The 21,435-nt window shown below is 36.0% G+C and overlaps 2 protein-coding genes across 4 annotated transcripts in view; one reads left to right on the top strand and one right to left on the bottom strand.

The window, feature by feature from the left end:
- Nucleotides 1–21,435, top strand: part of PrBP (Prenyl-binding protein) — a 53,321-nt gene that overhangs the window by 30,248 nt on the left and 1,638 nt on the right. The gene's annotated exons all lie outside the window — the stretch shown is intronic.
- On the bottom strand, nucleotides 3,546–21,303 carry LOC139686356 (asparagine synthetase domain-containing protein 1). 3 transcript variants are annotated; one of them, XM_071583540.1, is made up of 10 exons: nucleotides 21,170–21,303; nucleotides 20,424–20,624; nucleotides 19,755–19,991; nucleotides 17,618–17,764; nucleotides 15,184–15,463; nucleotides 14,533–14,736; nucleotides 11,576–11,751; nucleotides 8,226–8,429; nucleotides 7,948–8,058; nucleotides 3,546–3,932 (listed from the first exon to the last, which is right to left on the bottom strand). In XM_071583540.1, the coding sequence occupies exons 1-10, from the start codon at nucleotides 21,233–21,235 to the stop codon at nucleotides 3,558–3,560; spliced, it is 2,001 nt and encodes a 666-aa protein (XP_071439641.1). In that variant the 5' UTR covers nucleotides 21,236–21,303; the 3' UTR covers nucleotides 3,546–3,557. The 3 variants fall into 3 exon arrangements, with proteins under 3 accessions (XP_071439641.1, XP_071439642.1, XP_071439643.1); XM_071583541.1 differs by lacking the exon at nucleotides 21,170–21,303 and adding an exon at nucleotides 21,090–21,165; XM_071583542.1 differs by lacking the exon at nucleotides 19,755–19,991 and having other exon boundaries at nucleotides 21,170–21,301.

Below are 21,435 nucleotides of genomic sequence, written 5' to 3'. Positions count from 1 at the left end.
CCTTGACAACAGCGTATTGCTCTAGTCAAGGCTTGCTCCAAGGCACCGCCATCATACACAGAATGAACAAACTGCTCGCAATCAAGAAGCATTAGCCACCGCAGCTAAATAGGACCAGCCAAAAGGGCCGAGAGGGAAAATGCCTTTTTCCATCCACCCATGTAACCCCTTCACACATGTTGAGGATGCCCAGAGGCATCAAACAGAATCGAACCCAGGCCTTCTGGTCAGCTCATCTACCCAGTAGACAATATCACTCCCTCTGGTTGAATGCATGCATAGAATTATTTAAGTATGTCACATAAAATTACATTAAAGTGTCTTATAACCAAATACAAGCACCATTTTGATTGGCAAAAACAATTCCTAGAAGATGACTGCATGTTTTGTACAAAAACATTTAAAACAAAATTTCATTCCAAATACCCACTTAAAATGCACAGAACAATAAAAATTAAGGAAAACACTTTTACTAGTAAATATAGGCCATGATAAGTAACAAGGTAAGGTCATTATTTTCTCTCATTTGAATCGGCCATGGATTAAAAAATGGAATTCTTCAAGTTTTTGGGTGCTGTTGGCAGTGAATACTTCCATCATTCATGTTCTTAAATAATCAGCTCGCTGACTGGTTATCTCCTCCAGTTAACAAATCAACTAGTTAGTTAAGACTCATGCATATTGAACCACCTCGGGCACTTTCTCAGGATTAATCTTTCTTTTCATTCTGTTATCCTTCTTTTTCTCCAGTTTCTTCAAAATATCACTCTTAATTTCTGTTCACATATTTTCCTCCAGCTGTACTTAAGACCTTCAGTAAATTTTCAGGCTGAAACTCCAACCTCAATCTCTATGTTCACCTCCCTATTCTTTCCAGACTTGATGCAACTTTTCTCTTGCCTTCACTTATTTATTATTCTGAAAGGAACCAACCCCAGAAACACTTTGATTGACTGTCCAATACAATGCACAGCAAGGAATAGAAATTACATATGCTATTCTCCCAAGATGAAGTTTTCTTAGCCTGAAATGTTGAAATAAGTATCATCATCTGGGAATCTTTGTGGAATTCACCTATTCAATGTGGAATCCACTATGTCAATAGCAAGCTAACTGGATTGTCGAGGATTCCCAGAATAAATCATCATTGAAGGCCATTACATCCCTTTTATACCTTTATGTCATAAAGATTAAATTACTTAAGGTAGGCCCATGGATAGTCCTCAGCGTGCCTCGTTCCATAGATCACCCCTTCATGTGGGCAGTCTGCTGCTTTAGGCAGTTCCCTCTCAGGGGGGAATGACCAGCAAAGGCTTACCACTACTCAAACCTTGACATGATGGAAATTGTTGGCTAGTTCCAATACTAGTACACATGAGTATAATAGTGTTTGCAATGTAACATTTACACCCTTAAAAATAAAACCGGTCTCTGGACAAAAATGAAATGGCCTTTGCTCTCCAATCATAGTGGTAGCTGAAAGGAGAGGAAATTTATGTTGATTACATGGGAAATATGCCAGATACCAATAAATAGTAGCCACTTAAAAGAGGTAACCACAAAGCGGAAGAGGCTCTTAAGGCACGGCTACGCTGTATATGAATACCAATGCACGGAGATTGGCCAGCAGCTAAAAGGTAACATAATGATGATTGTTCCACCTTTTTAACTACATACGTCAAAAAGTTTAGCCCTTTGATGTTTTGCGGCTATGACTTGGAAACTATACTAACATATTCCCTGAACTAGTGAGATCAACAAAAAAATTCAGCATGAAAATATTCTAGTTAAAAGGCCATTGATTTATCTTTAAATATGTGAATTACGTGCATGTACGAGGTACTGTGTTATACACTGGTAACCCATTATTTGGGCAATAGAAAGGGGGACAATTACACTGGCAACCATACATCTTACAAATTGAGCTAAAAAATTATTTAAGGGCAAAATTTGAAGAACAGGATGGAGATCATTGGCATAGTGATAGAGCTTTGAGGGGAAGGACAAATCAAATAGATATTATACAACCCCAAAACACATGATTCCTATCACCTAGAACTTTACCCTGATAAAAATTCCTAATTCTTCTCTGACCCCTGTATCAAACAAGTTACACTTTCTTAAGAAAAGGGCCCATTAGATTCCTGCAGTTTAAGAAATGAAAATGTAATTTAAATGAAAAACCTGTAATTCTTAAAACTGTCAAAAATTATTCTTCCAACAAAATGGAATGAAAATAATGGGCAAATTACAATAGTCTCAACAGTGAGTATATACAAAAATTAAACGCAATTAAAAGTAGTAATTTTGCATTAAAAATTCATTAATTTTTCTTGACTGCAATTCACATTCCTTCGCATGAAGCTACAGGATAAAGAGTTTTGAAATTAAGGTATCACATTAAGAATTCTAAAACCTATTAGATTCCACTCATTATTTTTAAATAGATCACTTTTATCTGTTATACTACCTACTACGTAGGATAGTATGTATTAGATGAACATAACAGTTTTAGGTTTAACTTTGTGAAATTGCTTCATTACGAGGGTAAAAAAGAAACTTTACACTTCCACAATACAGATTTAATATTTCACGGCCATTTCACCGATCTTAGAAATAGCGACGGAAAAAAAAACCATTGTGTTCTACATTTAATTAGGGGAGGTGTTTGTCTGCAATGGTTTGACCTTTTTAAGGGATGGTTGATGATCATCACTGCTTTGGTGGGGGTAGGGTTGGTGCGGAAAGATATTGGAGTCTTCCAATGTGAAGTGTTACATTGTGTTCTTCATTTAATGATCATTTAATTAGTATAAACTTTGACAAATTTTAGCCAGTAACCTTCCAATTATTACCCTCCCCCTAACCATACCACTAATAGGTTGCTGCACTTAAACTCAACTTACCCCTTCCCCTTACTTCCCCTGCCTTACCCCCTCTCCTCTCCCTTACTCCCCTCTTGGAGCCAGACTATACAAGTTGAAAAAATGTTATGTATGCTACCTGATGATGATGCGCAGCATCGAAACCATGGTATTAGATGGTTATTTATAGTCAATCTATGAGCTGAATACCTAACTCCACAGTAAATAAATTAGTTAAGCATGACAGATGAATTGTCAATTTGTGTCACATAAAAACATGAGTTATATGTTTTGTAGAGTGACAGGATGATCTAGAGAAGAATAGGTAAATTTATTTGTGTTGGAGGGAGGTGGCATAGGAATAGGATCTGATAGCAAATAAGAGAAGGGGAGGGTGTTGAAGGGTTTGGAAAAGAATATGAGAGACACATTGATGGAGAGTGGGACTGGGACTAAAGAGATCTTGCACGGTTGGGATGAAAATTACGTTGTGACAGTTTTCAGTTTTTAAATTTTTTCGTCTTAAGCCTTCATGTTCTTCTGAAAATGGCAATGTTAAAATTATTGAGAGGATCAATCATCTTTGACCCAATGACAAGGTAAAGACATCTTCTCTCTCCAAAATCCAATCCACCTCCAAATTTGTTCTCACATTTTATAAGAAAAAGTAAAAAATTTGTTAAAAAATTTTACTCATGAAATTTTCAGCCTTTGACATACATCACTTGCTTTCTCTTTTCCTGTTGCTTCTAATTTAGCAACCCGAGTTCCAAATTGCATGGCTCTTTTAGGAAAAGTACACACATTTTTTAAACCCATTTTGAGGGCCAGTAGCCGTAGAAGAGCTTTGTCACCAACACCTGTCTTCATAGTCAAAGGAGTCCTCCCCAAAGTTTCACTATTCTTCTTCTTGGAAGTAAGAGAGCTCGCGGCCACCTTTTCCCATGGGGGTAATGACGATAAGTAAGACACCACAGCTTCATCAAGGAATGGAAATCGAGGTTGACGTCCATGGTCTGAGATTATCCTGTCATCCCTGCCCAAGTTTCTACTTGGTAAATTCTTCACCTACCAGGAATATAAAAGTAATTCAAGTAAGTCAATTGAAAACACTGTGGAGCATTTGCATTTATTCATGGTGCCCCGTATGTATATACCAGTGCTTCCCAAAAATTTTTAATACTAAAGTTATATTTTTCTAGATACTACTTGCATAATCCTGAGATGTGGCAATCCAGTTGCATAAATCTAGATTTCATTACTTTTATGTTAACTTTCAACATGGAAAACCTTTAGTTCAATAGTTTCAGCCTCAACTTTGTGGAAGTTCATTTTAATAAATAAAAAAGAAACACTTTGTTCCAATCCACCACTTTATTACAGGTACGACTAGTTTCGACGCTACGGCTAGGTACCTGAGGATGACGCCGTAGCGTCGAAACTAGTCGTACCTGTAATAAAGTGGTGGATTGGAACAAAGTGTTTCTTTTTCATTTATGGAAAACCTTTGTACATGCTTAAATAATTATATTAATCCCAATGATTGATCAGTTTTGAGAAAATATGGAAGCATCTTCTGAATCCAAGGGTTTGTGATACTCAGTTACATACTCAGTAACTTTATTTCAACCTGTTCAGCATAAGGTATCGATTCTAAACAATTAAATGAGTTAGATTATAAAGACATTGCTACAGAAGGTTAAAGATTGATCTTACATGAGAGAGGACCGTGGATTGGTAATCCATTTCCTGACATTAAGATATGGAGATTTTAGAAATGATTTGGCAACTGATTTCAAACTGAGTTTTTGCACTATCTGATATCTATTTAGAGGAAAGCTATACGGTTTACTTTAGACTTGCTACTTCATTTCATGTATATGAACCAGCAAACTTGAACTCTTAAAGCCCATCAGAAAATGTCTAGCATAAAACATTTTCAACAAAGGCAAATACTTCAGAGATCACTTTTGATAGGAATGAATGATTTTGTGATATGGTTCTAAATTTTTTTAATAACTGTAATAAAGATGTTCCTGCCTAATTTTATATAAAAATTAGGCAGGAACAATGCAGGAATATATGAAAAATTTAAGGTTTTTTGCTCAATATCTCTTTATCTACACATTAACATCAAATATTCATTCAGTTCATAATAATAAATGTACACCTAAGAAGCCTTTTAAAATCACTTTCGACCAATGGGATCTACAAAGATGCTCAAAGTTTCCAAGATGAAGAAGAATTTGGCTTAGAAGCCAGGGAATCAATGCTAAAAATGGAATTTGATGAATACATAAAAAAGGTGGCTCAATTAAATCAATGCGGCATTATATTCATTTCTCTTAGACAGTTCTATAGAAGCTACATGACACACACTCCAGGAAGGAGGCAATACATTTTGTCTCTCACCTGTGACAAAGTCAAGTAAGTTTGTCAAATTCCTGCATTAGGTTTAGTATTTTTTGCTAGTTATTATGGTGATAAACTGAAGCTGATCTTCATCATTCAAATGAGTCAGACGTTTTCTGAGCCTTCATCCTTGGTGAGCAATCCATCAATTCTTTTAATGGTTAAAATGCTTTCAAAGGCCAAAAAGAATGTTTTCAAAAATTGTTAGTTTAAACATATTTTTGGAAAAATAACATATGTCATGACTTTATATCAATGAAATTTGTACTTTTAAAGAGCATATACTGATCGATAACACGAGTATCTTTCCAAAAGTGTTCAGATGATCAAAAAAATATACAGATGCACAGCATCTATACACATTCAAGATAACTATGAACCCCTGGATACGCGGTATCTATACAAATTCATGAGAACTACAAAGTTCTGGGTGTGCACTATCGATGGGAAAATATGGTACTTATTTTCATTCTAAACTCCAAAAAATTGAATTTTGATCATATGACCTAAGTTAGTCTACATCTGACAGTGCCTGAGCAGTTATAAACAACCTTGGATTTTTTAAACACTTCCTCATAAAATAAAGTGAGTTTTTCCCATGATATACCATGTATGTTCAAAAAGTAAGAGGACTTTAAATTTTAATGAAAGAATATTTATTTATTATTCAATATTCAAGTTTTCCCCTTCAATAGAATCCCCCACAGATATAATACACTTGTGCCATTGTTTTTTCCAATCCTTGAAGCAATTCTAGTAATCACTTTTTGGTGTAGCCTTGAGCTCTTTCAGCGATGCAGTCTTTATCTCCTCAATCGCTGCAAATCTTCGTTCTTTCAGAGGTCTCTTCAGTTTTGGAAACAGGAAAAAGTTGCAGGGGACCAAATCTGGTGAATATGGTGGCCGAGGCATAGTTATGGTGTTTTTTTGGCCAAAACATCTCTCACAAGCAACGATGAGTGAGCAGGTGCATTATTGTGAGGCAAAAGCCATGCATTGTTTTTCCACAATTCCAGATGTTTTTTCATATTGCTTCTTGCAAACCGCACATAACTTCAAGGTCATACTGCTTATTGACCATACAACCTTGTGGTAAGAACTCCTGATGTACTACATTAAAGTAATCGAAGAAAATAGTGAGCAAAACCTTGAGATTTGATCAAACTTTACATGTTTTTTTCGGCCTTGGTTCTCCTGGGTTCTTCCATTGGGACAATTGGGCTTTAGTCACGATGTCATAACCGAATACCCATGATTTGTCACCAGTTATGACCCTTTTAAGCAAATCAGGATCATCACTAATGTCATTCAACAGCTCCTAAATGATGCTCGTGCGATGGTTCTTTGGGTCAAACTTAAGCAGTTACAAAACAAGCTTTACTAACACAAGTCTCATGTCCAAAACATCCAAAAAAGTTGCATGGTATGAGCCAACCGATATACCAACATCCTCAGCAACTTCTCTAATAGTGATGTGATGATTTTTCAAGACAATTTTCTTCGCTGCTTCAACGTTTTCATCCGTTGTTGACGTGCTGGGGCATCCGGAGCGAGGTTCTTCATTGGTATCTTTTGGGCCATCTTGGAAGAACTTTTACCACATTTACACATATTTTTTACTAAGAGCAAACTCACAATATGCTTCTGTTAACATTTATTTCAATTGTTTCAGAGCACTTAATACCATTTTTTACACAAAATTTGATGCAATTTCTTTGATCCATTTTTTTTGTAGCAAACAATCGCTGAGCACACCAAAACATGTCTAACATTTGTATCTGTCAATAACAAATTAAATATGCTATATTGTTGAAACTGTAAAAAAAATTTTGGACATGTGCACTAATAAAACAAAATAAAAAAATCGAATGTATGTGGCCCGCAAAACTTGAAAAGTCACCTTACTTTTTGAACACACCTCGTATACCAGTTCATACTTTCAGCTTTGCCTTACTCTTTATATTCATCTCTATATACTTTGCTACCATCATTTAATCTATTCAAGATTCATATTCCTTTCCTTTTTCTTCCAAGTCAGCCAAACATTTTCCCTTGTAATATTCCATGTTCAACCATGTTAAACATCCCACCACTGATCAATATCTCTTCCATCAACATATTCTGCCTTCTTAAAGTTCTCCCTTGGAATTTCCTCCAGTCCCCAAACATATCTAAGTCTTTTCTTCTGCTCCCATCATCATCCTTCCTGATATCCACATCTCAAAATCTCCACTCTATACTCAGCCTCCTTCCTCTCAAATCAGATTTTGGAATCTCAAAATTCAATGTTCCATATAAAATTACCTACATATTCCGGTATCAACACATTCTGTGGTCTAGTCATCAATTTTCTCTTCCTTGCAAATGCTTCTTTTCCTAATTCAACTCAACTCCTAATGTCATTATCACTGGGCCTAATTATCTGCATGGCAGTAATTATGCATCATGCTTAAATTAATAATGCCAATGATCTGTATAAATATCAGTAACAAAGGTTTGCAGGTTCACTGTCTTAATTCCATGAATAGCAATATTGGCAGTCAATTCATTCATGGCAACATATTCAGATGCAGCTATGTAACAAAAACCATTCAGAGTTAATAGATATTACACAATATGCCTTTCATGTTGATTTCAATATATTGACATAGAAGTGACTGTTTCATTATACCTGACGGGAAATCTCTGTAGCCAGCAATGGCCAACCTCCATCTTCTAATGCAGACCTGTGCCGGGAGTAACCCCCTAATTGTTCATCAGCGCCATTTCCAAGGATTGCAACCTGAGTTAATTGAATAAAAACATACTTTTGAAATACACAAAGCGTAAACCTTGAGTATTATGATTTTATTAGAAGCTTCATACTGAAGTAATACCAATGCACTTTCTGCTTCTATTATTCAATAACAAAGAAAAAAAAACATTTTGCCTTCATTTCTTGTGACTTACCCTTGCTGGAGAAGTGTAGTTCTCTGAAATACTGAATGATTCTTTACCATCAGCTCCTCTAATGGAGTAGAGAGTTCCACAACCCCTGCCAGCAAACCACATTGCACAGCCTAAGCTGTCATCCAGCACAGTGTTCAGGGGATGGATCAAATCTGATATATATTCCCGGCGTATCTCACTTAGTTCTTCCACTGTCACATCAATCTGTGATATTGAACATGGAAAAAGCATTGTCAACTATCTAAATATTTAAGTTATTTTAGTAATAATACTATCTAGTTATTATTTTCTCCTTTAAATACAGCATTACCAAAAAGTGAATTACCTGTAAATGGGAAAATTAAACTCAAGGGTATTATAGAATATGAAAAAATAATACCACTAAAAATTGCCAGCATCTAGGTGTACAGGATCATTGTCATGCCTCTAAACCAGATTTAGATTAAGGGCAATGCCTTACGGAAGCAGGATGGACATTTAAGATGGCCGCACCACAGATGTCCCAGCATGTCCACTATAGATAACAATACTTGCTACATTGAAGGCACAGTTTAAGAAAATGGACACCAAGTGGGAACAGTATCTCACACCATATCATCTGAGAGCTGGTGGATGACAGCGAAGGGTGTCTGCTGGTATCAAAAGAGATCAAGGATGGTCACAGATCCACTACCATGTAGCCTTCTCTTAAGCACTTGAAACACTAGAACAACCAAAGACGAGATCAGTCTTAAAAATTGAAAAAAAAAAATGCTTAGGGTCAACAAGAGCATAGGACGTGTTATAGCACAAGAACCTGAAATTTAGTTCTTTAATGTATGCACACCTCCCCATGGACTACAACCTTGATATGGCAGTAGTAGTAGTAGTAGTTTTGAGGGGAGGCGACCGACAGCTAAGGTCATTTGCACCATAGGGGAAGGACAGGAAAGGATGAATGGTGCAGAGAAACCCGGCGTCGGCATTAGCCTACTCTTTATGAAAGGCGCCAAGGGGTCCGCAGCTTAACATCCCATCCAACGGACGGCGTACTCACTCAAAGTGCCCTCCACGAAGCACCTCAAGTAGGGATCTAGATACCTCTGAAAAATATTCAACACCGCCAGGATTTGAACCCGCGCTCTCAGGGTGGGAAGCCAGTACGTTAGCCCCCGCACCATCTCGATCCCCCTTGATATGGCGTTAGGGCTTGTGTGTACTGAGCCTGGTTGGCAGGAGTAATGAAAATTGCCCCAGTAGGATGAAAGAATTACTAAGAAGGTGCAAAGAGATAAAAAATAAACAGGCTAGAAAATGATAGGGCAAAGGAAACATGATGGAAAAAGTAAGCCTAGGATATGGAGATTTTATGGAGACAGGGTGGAATTGGTGTGCTTTAAAGGAAGGTGAAACAACTGTCACGATATAAGAAAGGAAATGCTATTTACAGAATAAGAGCTTCAACAGGTATTAATCAAATAAAACGAGGTCATGAAAAAATGGACAGAATGAATAGAGAAACTTTATGGTAAAGATAAATATGCCAGAGAGTTTGGATATAAAAAGGGAATATGATGTTGATAATGATTTTATTGACTCATTTGTAACATTTATCAGGGAAGAAATTGACCAGTAGATTTTTTTGGATCATTATTGACAACCATTGCAAAAAGAGAAAATCAGCAGTATTTGAGGGCTATACACTTGATTTTATAAGAATCAAAGGTATTACTCAGGATCATTTACAAAAGAATGGAGAAGAAGGCAGATTAATGTCTATCCTCCATTTTGGTTTACAAAGGGGAGGGTTACACATACCAATAGAGGTTACAAGTAGAAAGGAACATAAAGAGTTTAACCTTTAGCCAGGATATATTTGTATGCTTCATGGACTTTGAGAATGTGTTCCACAGAGTAAACTTGGTACCACTAAAGAACATTTTTCAAAAGATAGGAGTAGATTGGAAGGACAGAAGGACAGATGACTTATCCAGAATCTGTACATGTTACAGACTGCACAAATGCAGATAGTGGATGGAGAGTAACAGGGAAGTGCTAAGCATGGGAGTAACACAGGGATGTTCATTATCACCTGTTCTTTCTCATATATATGCAAAGAAATGATAAGGCATGGGAAGGTCTGGAGGCAGGAGTTTAGGTGGGGACCTCCATAAGCAATTAGATTTGCAGATGATAGGGCACTAATTGGCCAGTCACCATAAGGGTTACAACAATCACAGAATCAGTGTGATAGGCAGGAGAGGAGAATCAATCATATAAAAATGAAGGTCATGCAATTCTCAAGAAATAGAAAGGCTAAAGTAAAATTTGCAACTGGGGAACATTACCTAGAAAAAGTAGAACAGTTCACCTATTTCGGAAGAATTTGGACGAGGTAGGCAGATTAGTGATATTAAAACATAAATTGTGTTTGGTTAATAAATTTTATAAAGAGGAGGAGTTGATAACAGGCACCTTTAGTAAGCTGCAAAGACAAAACTAGGGAAAACTTAAATTTGGAGCATAGTTTTGTATGGTTTGGGAACCTGGTCTTTGAGGGAAGATAAGCATAAATTGGAGGTTTGTGAGGTATGGGCGTGGAGAAAAATGGATGGAAAGAAAAACAGCATTGAAGTTCCAGGCATTGTAGAAAAAGAGAGAAAGATGTTGGGAGGACAAGTGGACGCAGTGGATTTCATAGCCAATTGGATACTGAAGAGAGTAATACAGAGGAAGCAAGCAAGGAAGTACAGTAGCGTGTAATACCAGGATCCAGCAAAAACTACCCAGTAGACTATTGCTTATGCACCTGAAATCCTGCAAACAAATTTTTTCTTCACTTTTGTAATTTGGAATCACCTGACTAATAACAAGTTAAATCTGACAACAGAATCCACATTTAATTTTTATAGGGGTCAGGACACAAACATTGTGACCTATTTAAGTCGAATTATTGATCCATGACTAGGCGATATTCATCATCTCCTCTTTCAAAGAAATTGAAAGCAAATAAATTTATACATTCAGTAATCATACACTTCCAGGTATGTAAAGATGTTTTGAGAGACGGTTGAGGCTGATACTTAGCGGAAATCCATTTGTAATGCACTAAGACAGAATCAAAGACTGTGTTACCACAGGAAAGAATTTATTGTGTCAATACAAGTATGATTTATTTCCACAATACTTACTTAAAACAGAAGAATTATCTCAGTTTTCAGCTAACTTCCAAAGCCATGAAACAAGTTGCCTATTAGTTCAAGAATTCATAGTATTTCATGTAATCATTGTTTCTTTAGTAATAATAATCAGCAAAGCATTTATAAAATTTAAAACCCTATTAATGTTCCAATTGATGATTTAACTATTACCTCAACAAAATTCCACATCCTAGTGGGACAGAGTGCTGCTAACTCTTCCAAAGCTTGCTTTCCAGTAATTCTGTCAGGAACATCACTAAAAGTATGACCACTTAGACCTTTCGTAGAAACTTCTTTCTTGGAACATCTTTTCTTATGGACTTCCCCATCAGGTTCATTCCCATATCCTAATTTGTAAGAGATAACATGGAAACACATATGTAAAGACATACTTTCTAAGCATGGTCAAGTTCAGTTTAGGTATATTAAATTACAAAACAATATACATTGCATCTTATGCATCCTCAGAATTATGGCATCAACATTACTCGAGTAACTTTTTAAATGAGAAAAGTATTTAAGCATATAAGATGAAGAACATCTAATGGCAATCAGCTGGTTATTTGACACTCACATACATAGTAAGACAATTTTCAAGAACCTATTGATAAAAAAATTAAATCTTAAAATGAGTGAAGAACCCTGCTATTTAATGGAGAACTAGGCTTTAAAAAACCAAATCAACATTCCATAACAGAGTAGTAGCAAGGTTATGTCAAATAAATGTGTTTAATACTATAAGAGATATCTTAAAAAGGGTATTACCTGAGTCATATGTTATAAATTGAGGTTTCCTTGCAACACTATTAATGGTTTTATTGCCATGTCACGGACTCTTCCGGCATATAAAAAAATATTTCTGATATGCAAATACTGTCAAAGGAGTCAGATAGATATTAAAATTTTCAAACTGGTTTGCAAAATATTTATCAATTATCAAGAAGACATCTAGTTTCAAAGGTAGTACAGATGGCCAGCCTTGGTGGTGGCAGGATAATTTCCTTGCCTGCTAACCCAGAGGCCACATGGTCCTAATGTAGGGTGGGTTTTCTTCCACCTAGGGCATAGGTGTTTATGATTGTCCTCGTTATTACATGTCAATAATTTGATTCAAAAGGTGAAAACTAGGCTGCTTTCAATTAAGACTAAATTTAAAAAATAATTATATAGGCGTTAAATATTAGAGTATGTTAAGGAAATAGCCCACTTGGCAAGAAATATTCAAAAAGCTTTCCACATTTTGATTCTACAAAAAAATTATGCATATGTTATTGTTAAGAGTATAATTTAGAAGCTAAAAATTGTGTCTTATAACTTTAGTTCACTATTCTAACATGTCATTGACAAATTTAGAATCATCTTCCATCTGAAAACATCCCAGCTTTGACTTGGAACCTATACAAGATTTCTGAGAAATGATTGTTTTAGAATTACATTAATCGTGTTATAAATAATAAATGTTATAGTGTATTTTAATGGAAAAACCCATATGGCAAGTTCTCATACTCCCTCAAAGCAAGTACCCTCAATCCATCTGCCTCCCTCTCCCCAGGATTATCTTAACACTTGCCGCCAGCTGTTGATCTCCATTCTTGCTCTATGCTCTCTCAAACATAATACTTTGCTTTTGCATTGAGGATGAAAAAACTTTTATTTTTATGACATACTCAGTTTTCCTTGATTTTTGCATTTTTTCAGAAATTTTTCACAACTTATGACTTTGCTATAATTCTGCATATTATTTTTTTCAATTGCCAGCAAGTTAAAATATTTTTTTATCTGCCAAAGATGTGGAATTGAGAAGTCAGGCTCATTAATTCGTAAAAACAATACCTGATTCAGATGCAATGTACAACTGAAATTGAAGGATTTTCTCAAAATTATTATTATTATCATACAAGAGTGAAGTGAGTGAGGGTTTGTGAACACACAAAACAATAGTAATGCAAAAGTGCTGCAGTAATGGAATACAAACAAATAATAATTAAATTGAGTGGGAGGGAGAGCGAATCTGAAGATGTGAACAACATGGAAATACAGGTAGATGTTTCAAAGTCAATTATCATTCGATGAAGGTCATTAACTTTTATAAAGATGATGATAGAATTCAATCAAGTTTTATAGCGATCTTTCTAAGCCCTCTAATTAAACATGGTATTGTTGTTCTTCCTTTTTAAAGACAACTTTACATAACACAGTGTAAACAAACTTTTAGTTTTCAAGATGCCATTATGTCATATTTGCAATTTCTTTGCATTTTGCCATCATCACATAAACTCTTACATTCCTTCAAGGTCATGAAGTAAAATTCTTCAAAAACAGGAAGTGTATTATAAAAAATTGTAAGCTAAGTATCTCCATGCATTCATCATATTGCACTGAAATCATTTTTCCCCAATTAAACTGAGTAACTTTGATTTTCAATGTCTTCACTCCATAATGAGTAACTTCTCCATGTAACAAATTGGTAGCTTCAGACGTGATGCAGTGGAAGTCAAACATAATGAATAACTGATCATAGCATTCATCCACTTGATATCAAGCGGAAAAGTGCTACCATCAGTTATTCATTCTTCATGTAATATTCCAAGCCTCTTTTACTTAACAAACAATGTCAACAGTTGATATGTCATCACTTAAATAAGACAACTTTAAATATCTTGCAGTACGAGTGGTTATTTTTATGCCCAAATGCCAGCATAGTTTGTGAAACCAAAATTGTTTCAAGAATCAAGCAAAAATATACCTTATAATTTGATTTTAAATGGCATAAAATAGATTACAATCAGTAACTCAAACTCACAATACATTTTTAATGAGCAAAACAGTATGAGTATTTATGAATATAAACATGAATTGAAAAATATTTATCCAGCAGAAAAATCATGCAATGATAACCCACAATGGATAATATTCAACCCATGGAAAACCCCAATAATCAACCCATCGAGTTTTCTGTAACTGAATATCAATAAAATACATGTGCAATTAAAGTAAACAATTGGAATTTAAATGAATTCCTTTGAAAGGGAATAAGTAAAAATTCTTCCTTAGAGGAACCATTTCTATTTGAATTATAATTGGGTGGATAAAGCATTGAATTCATTAATAAATAAATGTGCATTTACTTTCATCAGAAACTTCTGAGTCCTGCATTGCTTCATCCCTTTTTCCTTTGGCAAAAGCTACATTTAGCAAGTCGATTGCTTCATGGGCTGGCACAAAGAGATCAACCAGCAGAGTCAGAATTGTTGAGTCTATTCCACCAGAAAATAGTACACAGATCTTTGGGTGTGGGCAACGAATCCCACTGTCATCAACACCACGGACACCTAAAATGGATGTTGTTGCAGATAATTAATAATTACACAGCACTCAAACATAGCAAAGGTGAACACAATATTCTACAAAAATGTTTCAAATTGTCATATACTAATGCCATTCAGAGATGAAAATTAAATTCTGACTAACATTGCATTCTTTCCCACTAAAACTCCTCTTGTAATGTATAGCGTCATTTGGATGATATCTGGACAGAAGTTATTTTGTCAGAGCCTACCAATACGCAGTCATACCCTGCAGCAATTAAGGTCAAATATTGAGAACAGCTTTAAAATAGCATATAGCATAAATGAATTTTGGGGGTAGAACAGACAACCACAATTTTACAATCAATCAAAATAAGAGCTAATTTATCAATGTACAGCAAAAAAACCACACACCCAAAATATAGTAAATATATTGAATGGATGCATATTTTGGGTAACTGAAAAACATACCCTTTATGCAATTTTTACATAATCCTGGTTCAGTTTGGACTCTTGTTTTAACTGACTTCTTTAAAATCTCTAGCAACATTTCCAGTCTGTTATCAACATTAGCCCATGACTTCCTTAGGAAAAAGAGAGCTTCATTCGCGGGTAATATTGCAATATCTTCATTTGGTAAGGCTTGACAGCCTTCCATTTTGTCAGTATGGCTTCTCAAGTCAATTTGTGATTTGATGATGTCATTTGCAATGGAAAATTTCAAGCTGCTGCCATCACAGTTACCTGGAAGCTAAATATATCAAAATTAATAGCAGGAGATGCCAAGACTATGTCATAGCTCCAACTGTAATCAATGAGAGAGTTAATATTTATTCAAGGTGTTCTATCTTTTAAAGTTAGCTTTTGGTTGGTCCCTCACAACTATTTACTTCTAAATATTTTGAGTACTTCTCCTTTTTTCCGAACATTATTTCTTTCTTCATTTTTTATGACTTCTGTCTAAAGACCTCACCCTCTTCCTTCCTATACACTACTTACCAAATATTCTCCCTTCTATCATGGCCTTCAACATCCCACATATTTCCTCCATCCACTTTCTCTATCTGTTTTGGATTTGCCCAGCATCTTTCTCTATGTCTACCCAATTTAAAACTTCAGCGTTTGTTTCCCTTTGCACGCAACTTAATTTCTCCATTCTCTGCCATACCCACATCTCAAAACTTCTACTAAACAATAACTACAAAAGTTGAAAAAAAATCTAACTTTTTGGATTGGTGAAACTTAAAAAGATCTAATACTTAATAAAAGATCTAATAAAACACTCAGGTCTATAAACACAGAAAGAGAGGTTGATATAGAAGAAAATGGATGGATGATGTGTTGGAAGATCTCAGAAAAATGGGAGGAAATGGAAGACAGTAAACAGGAGGAAATTGGTTTTAGAGGCCTTTAAATTTTTATGACACTGAATTACAGCTTTCCCTGTTATCCTTTCCTCTTGTGTGTTCATCCATTTCTCTGGTGGTGAGTGAACCAGTTCCCAAGTACCATCTCTTGGCCAATAAATCAGGGTACTTGCTTGCATAAAACCCAGTAGATTTCAGCAGCTTCCTCAATTGATAAATTAGCAGAGCATCAGCCAGGCATTTTTAAAGTCAATGGTCCAAGTCCCGGATCAAGGGGAAATACTTCTGCTTGGGATCTGCACCTTTACAACATTCCTAGCAACATTGTGCTTACTCTTTACATGCATATCTACCCCTTTTCACTGCCATTCCTAGCTACTTCCTCACCCCTCAAAATTCAAATGATAAATTCACCTATAAGAGTCGGATATGGCTGATAGTGCTTTACTGAAACTCCCACAGTTACGAAGGATTCGGATTTACTGCCAGAATGCACCCCAAGGGAGATTGGCTTAAAGTTGGGATTCACACCATTTATATTGGAATGAAATACATGACTTCATCAGCTTTTGCCAGAAAAAATAACACATACATGTGCACTTTGGAGAAGTCATAACTTTAGATGTCAGGGGAGCGGGTTCAAATCCCGGCGGTGTCGAATATTTTTCAGAGGTATCTCGATCCCTACTTGAGGTGCTTTGTGGAGGGCACTTTGAGTGAGTACGCCGTCCGTCAGATGGGACGTTAAACTGCGGACCCCTTGGTGCATTTCGTAAAGAGTAGGCTAATGCCGACGCCGGGTTTCTCTCCACCCTTCATCCTTTCCTGTCCATCCCCTATGGCGCAAATGACCTCAGCTGTCGGTCGCCTCCCCTCAAAACTACTACTACCCTGAACTCATTTTACCTGAATTCTCTCTACTTCAGATTGAAGCAAAAAATATATCACCTTTATTATTATTTTTACAGAACAGAAAGAATTATGGAAAGATTTATTCAATACCACTCTTTTGCAAAACGACAAAATGCAATAAAGACATTTAAATGTATACTAATATGAGGAGAGCTTTTAATGCATATTAACCTCATAGTTTTAATTGCCGGCTTAAGATGCGACTCATATTTAGGCCATTATTTGAGGGAAAAAGTGTGTCCTATACACCAGCAAATACTACATTACAAAAAAACATTCTTTAAAATTAATAGAATGGATTTATCTTCACCTAGTGTTAGTAATTTTCACTATGTCAATCAATCAAAAAAATCAATTACAAATTACCATGATCACAAAAGTTAATACAAATTGCAAAAGTAACTGTTGATTAAGTAGAGTCCTAGATTATAAAATAAAATTTTAGTTACTATCCTTGTGGACATGTTCCAATATAGCTCGGAAAATTTATTGTCATGCTTAATCAGACAATTTTGAATGCCACAACATTACAGAGAAAAAAGTTTGAGCAATAATTTTTTCAGAGAATTCTGAAACGTTGAAAGCAACTCTAAGAGCATTAACATGGAAATAATACGATATGCTACCTGCTCAAAGCATGTGTGTTTTCCAAATGTCAACTCAGGCATCAGATGACTCCAAGGATACAGTGTGGAATCAGGAATAGAGTCAGGATCAGAAGAGTTGAAGTCTAATGCAAAGAGCCCAATTGCTGGTACTTCCAGGAATATATCCTAAAAATAAGGCCAATTTTCAATTTTAAATAAATCATCGTTCAATTCAAAGCTTAACAGTAGGATTGTCTGATTCGACCAAAATGTTTTAATTTATATGAAGTAATCTTAAGGTATCTAGTATATCTAGGCCTTTCTCCCACCTCTAGGTCAGTTCAACATGTCGGTAAACATGAATTACGAGCCACTTCAGCAGTTGGATGTATATTGGTAGGTCTACACTACAGAAATTAGTCATACTGGACCTCTGGTAGCGTATTTCACTTATTTACACTCTATATTCTATTTATTGGGACCCGATATAAATTCGCTAGTGCGAATCTGTCACAGGGAATATAAATAATGGACAGAGAGGTTTATTCTACTGAAAATCACATGTTGATAGTTTTGACTGAAAGTGCTTTGGGATACCAGGCTACTTGAAGGATTTTCCTGGGGCAATAAAATTCAGTAAATATTGCTATCATTTCAATTACGTAACATATTTTCTAGATCTTCATATTTGTTGAGTTCTGCAGAACAGTGAATGAATTCCAAATTAGATTACAAAATTTTGAATAAGTAAATACAAACCAAATCAAAGAAAAAACAGCATATATCAAAAATACTTAAAATATGAGTTTTATGTTGCCTATTTACTTTCACCATTGCATCAGGGTAAGCCCTCAAGAGGTCAGCAGTATCTCAGTACATAATAGCTTGCTGTCAACATATTTAAATTATCTCTGACCCCCACAACCACCTACCAAAGTTAGACATACTTATTAAGCTGCTGTCTGACAGAAGAAATGAAGACCATACGTAACAGTTGAAACCAAAAATAATGGCCAATCCAATTTATGACTGGAACACAGAACATGCACTCTAAAAAATTCCAGGATGTGAACCAAATTGAAAGATCATGCAACAATATATTAAAGACATACAGGGTCCGTACAATAAGTATCGTGACTGGTTCGCTGTAGCCTCAACGGAGCAGTGGATGGGGGTGTGACCGGTTGGCTTGGTAGAGGGGTCCCCCACCACTCAGGTGCACTTTAGTTCAGTCACCTCCGGGCATGCATTGAGACAGGAGGTGGATTTTTGTGACGTGTGATTGTTTGTGGTGTCGTCATTTCAGCATGGAGTGCACCATCGAGCAACCCTACACAGTGAAGTTTTGCATTAAACTCAGGAAATCCACATCAGAGACCCTTGAACTCATTAAACAGGCTTAAGGGGATGATGCCTTAAGCCGCACAAGAGTTTTTGAGTGGCACAAAATGTTTAAGGAAGGCCGGGAGCTCGTCGTAGACAAGCACCGTGTCAGATACCCGACAACCGCTCGAACCAATCCTCGGGTGGCCAAAGTGAAAAAAGTTTTGGACTCTGACATGTGTTTAACCATTGCGCTTATCAGTGGGAAGACCAGCCTTTCAGTCGGAACCATCAACACCATGTAACAGAGGATTTTGTGTTGAGGAAAGTTTGCACGAAGCTGGTGCCGAAAGTCTTGAGCGAGGAGCAAAAACTGTCATGGGTGGAAATTTCACAAGAACGAAATTCGGCATGGCAACGTTGCCTCACCCCCCCCTAAAGCCCCGACCTGGCTTCACCTGACTTTTTCTTGTTCCACGAATAAAAAGGGAGCTCAAAGATATCAGTTCGACTCCATCGAGGCAGTTCAAGTGGCGACGACAAAGGTTCTCAACAGTATTCCGGAAACTGACTTCCAACAGGCTTTTGACGAGTGGTAGACGCACCTAACTACGTGCATCAATGCACGAGGAAGGTATTTTGAAGATTATCAAGTAATTGTAATGATAACTGCAATAAATTTTGATTTTTGGAACCAGTACCGATACTTTTTGTACTGACTCTGTAGTACTGCCCCAAAATAACATGCAAAATTCTCACTGGTAGGAAATGATTTTTCCCTTGAACAAAGAATCTTGGAGTATGGCTAGCAGCTTTTTACAAACTTTTTTGATGGATTAATTCTAAAACTTACTAGATGACCTCTCTCAGCAACTGACGTCAAAATAATACTAGAATCATTTTTACACCAAAGCAAACTGTGTCTGCCAAGAGGATCCCGACCAAACCAAAGAGTTTTCTTGCTTTGACTCCAATAAATGACACTCCAAGGGCCAGTAACTTGGGAAAAAATACTGCAAATACCAGCAGGAGTGCTTTCAGCTAAGGCTCTAAGTAAAGCAGCTGTATCACCAACATCTTCTGATGCTTTCTGTGGATTAGGTAATAAATACTGACAATAACAATGCAATATTGTCAACAAATTCACATAAAAAACAATTGGAAATTTAAAATACTTCAAATTAAATAAACCAATGGTGTTAAAAATCAATTCATTGAACTAAAATGTAAAATGGTCCACTTATCCTACCAAAGGATGTAACTTTATTTATGCATAACAATAGCAATTTCACTGAGAAACTTTTTTGGTAGTAATATGCAAATTCCTAAGAATCCACTTCAGTACTTAAATTCTTCGGAAGAGCACATCAACTCTCTTTGTAATAGAGTGAGTTAAACTTGCTATGTACTGGGGGATCTTTGGCCATTGACAACATGTCTATCTAATTTTAAACTTGCCATCGTTTAAAAAGAAAAACCCATTTACTTCACTAAGAATAAGAGTTAAAAGAACAAAGTATACCTTGTATATGCCGCTAAAAATATCTCCATTCCAGAGCAGTATGTTTCCAAAATCATCCACAGAAGGTTGAACTACAAGTTTCTTTCCCTGCATCCATAACACATGTGCTTCAAAATAAAGTCTCCAAGACAGAACTACCAAGTCTGCGCTGAATGTTTGGTCTGGTCCTCGCCTTTGCAACAACACATGCTTCTTTGAGTCCTGGAAATCACCAGCCAACTTAGAGTCAACTTCATAGGAATGCATGAAAGGATAAGGAATATTAGGACTTGGCTCCAGGTTACTTATCATGGTACTTGTTGAGTGATAAGTGCAATTTCCAGATATCCCCGACTGCTTTTATGACATTATCCCCATTTGCAAAAATGTAAATGAAAATTGTCTCACTTTTAAGGTATTAGTAGCACAATAACCCTCTAGGTCAATTTAAAAAACTTGTCCTTTGTATTCGAGAAATTTATTCAGACTTAACAATTATAATTCAATATTCTTTTTCAGTACCACCATATGACATATGCCACTTATCAGCCAATAATTATTGAGGGCAAATTAGCCGCGGTTCATTATTTTATTGCTGAAGACCTATAGTCCAGCCTATATCGTCGATATAATTAATAATAAATATGAAAAACATGAAAATAGATTTTTTTCTAATTACTGCTTCACCTTTTTTGGGAGTTATCCTTAGAAACAGTCTAAAGCAAACATTTCTGGGTAAACGAAAACGTCACGAAACTAATACTCACTTCTGATCCAAAAATGCCACTATCGGTACATTTTACTGAAGTTACAGTAAAAAAAATTCCGCACATAATATTAAATTTCGAATGAAATCTTAACTCACATTCTTACGCTATATTTTTGATCACTTATACACTTGCTAACCATTTCATAATTTTCAACATTCGAAACGCAAGATACTGCTCGATGACATATGAAAATCGGAATTCGCATTTTGCGCATTACGACATGTATCGTTATTGAATTATTGTTTCGTTCGGTTGGATTTGTA

The sequence above is a fragment of the Hetaerina americana genome, unplaced genomic scaffold (assembly GCF_022747635.1).
Source record: "Hetaerina americana unplaced genomic scaffold, ioHetAmer1.1.p SCAF_14, whole genome shotgun sequence".
Taxonomy (NCBI): domain Eukaryota; kingdom Metazoa; phylum Arthropoda; class Insecta; order Odonata; family Calopterygidae; genus Hetaerina; species Hetaerina americana.
The sequence above is the reverse complement of the archived record's forward strand: the minus strand, read 5'-3'. Positions and strand labels throughout refer to the sequence as shown.

Excerpts from the sequence above, each read along its gene's own strand:
- LOC139686356 (XM_071583540.1), bottom strand. The coding sequence starts at position 21,235 with ATGTGCGGAATTTTTTTTACTGTAACTTCAGTAAAATGTACCGATAGT. Across the intron at positions 11,752-14,532 it reads CTCAGAAGTTTCTGATGAAA|GATATGGGAATGAACCTGAT; the intron begins GTAAATGCACAT and ends CTTACAAATTAG. Across the intron at positions 8,430-11,575 it reads GGATGTGGAATTTTGTTGAG|ATTGATGTGACAGTGGAAGA; the intron begins GTAATAGTTAAA and ends TCAATATCACAG.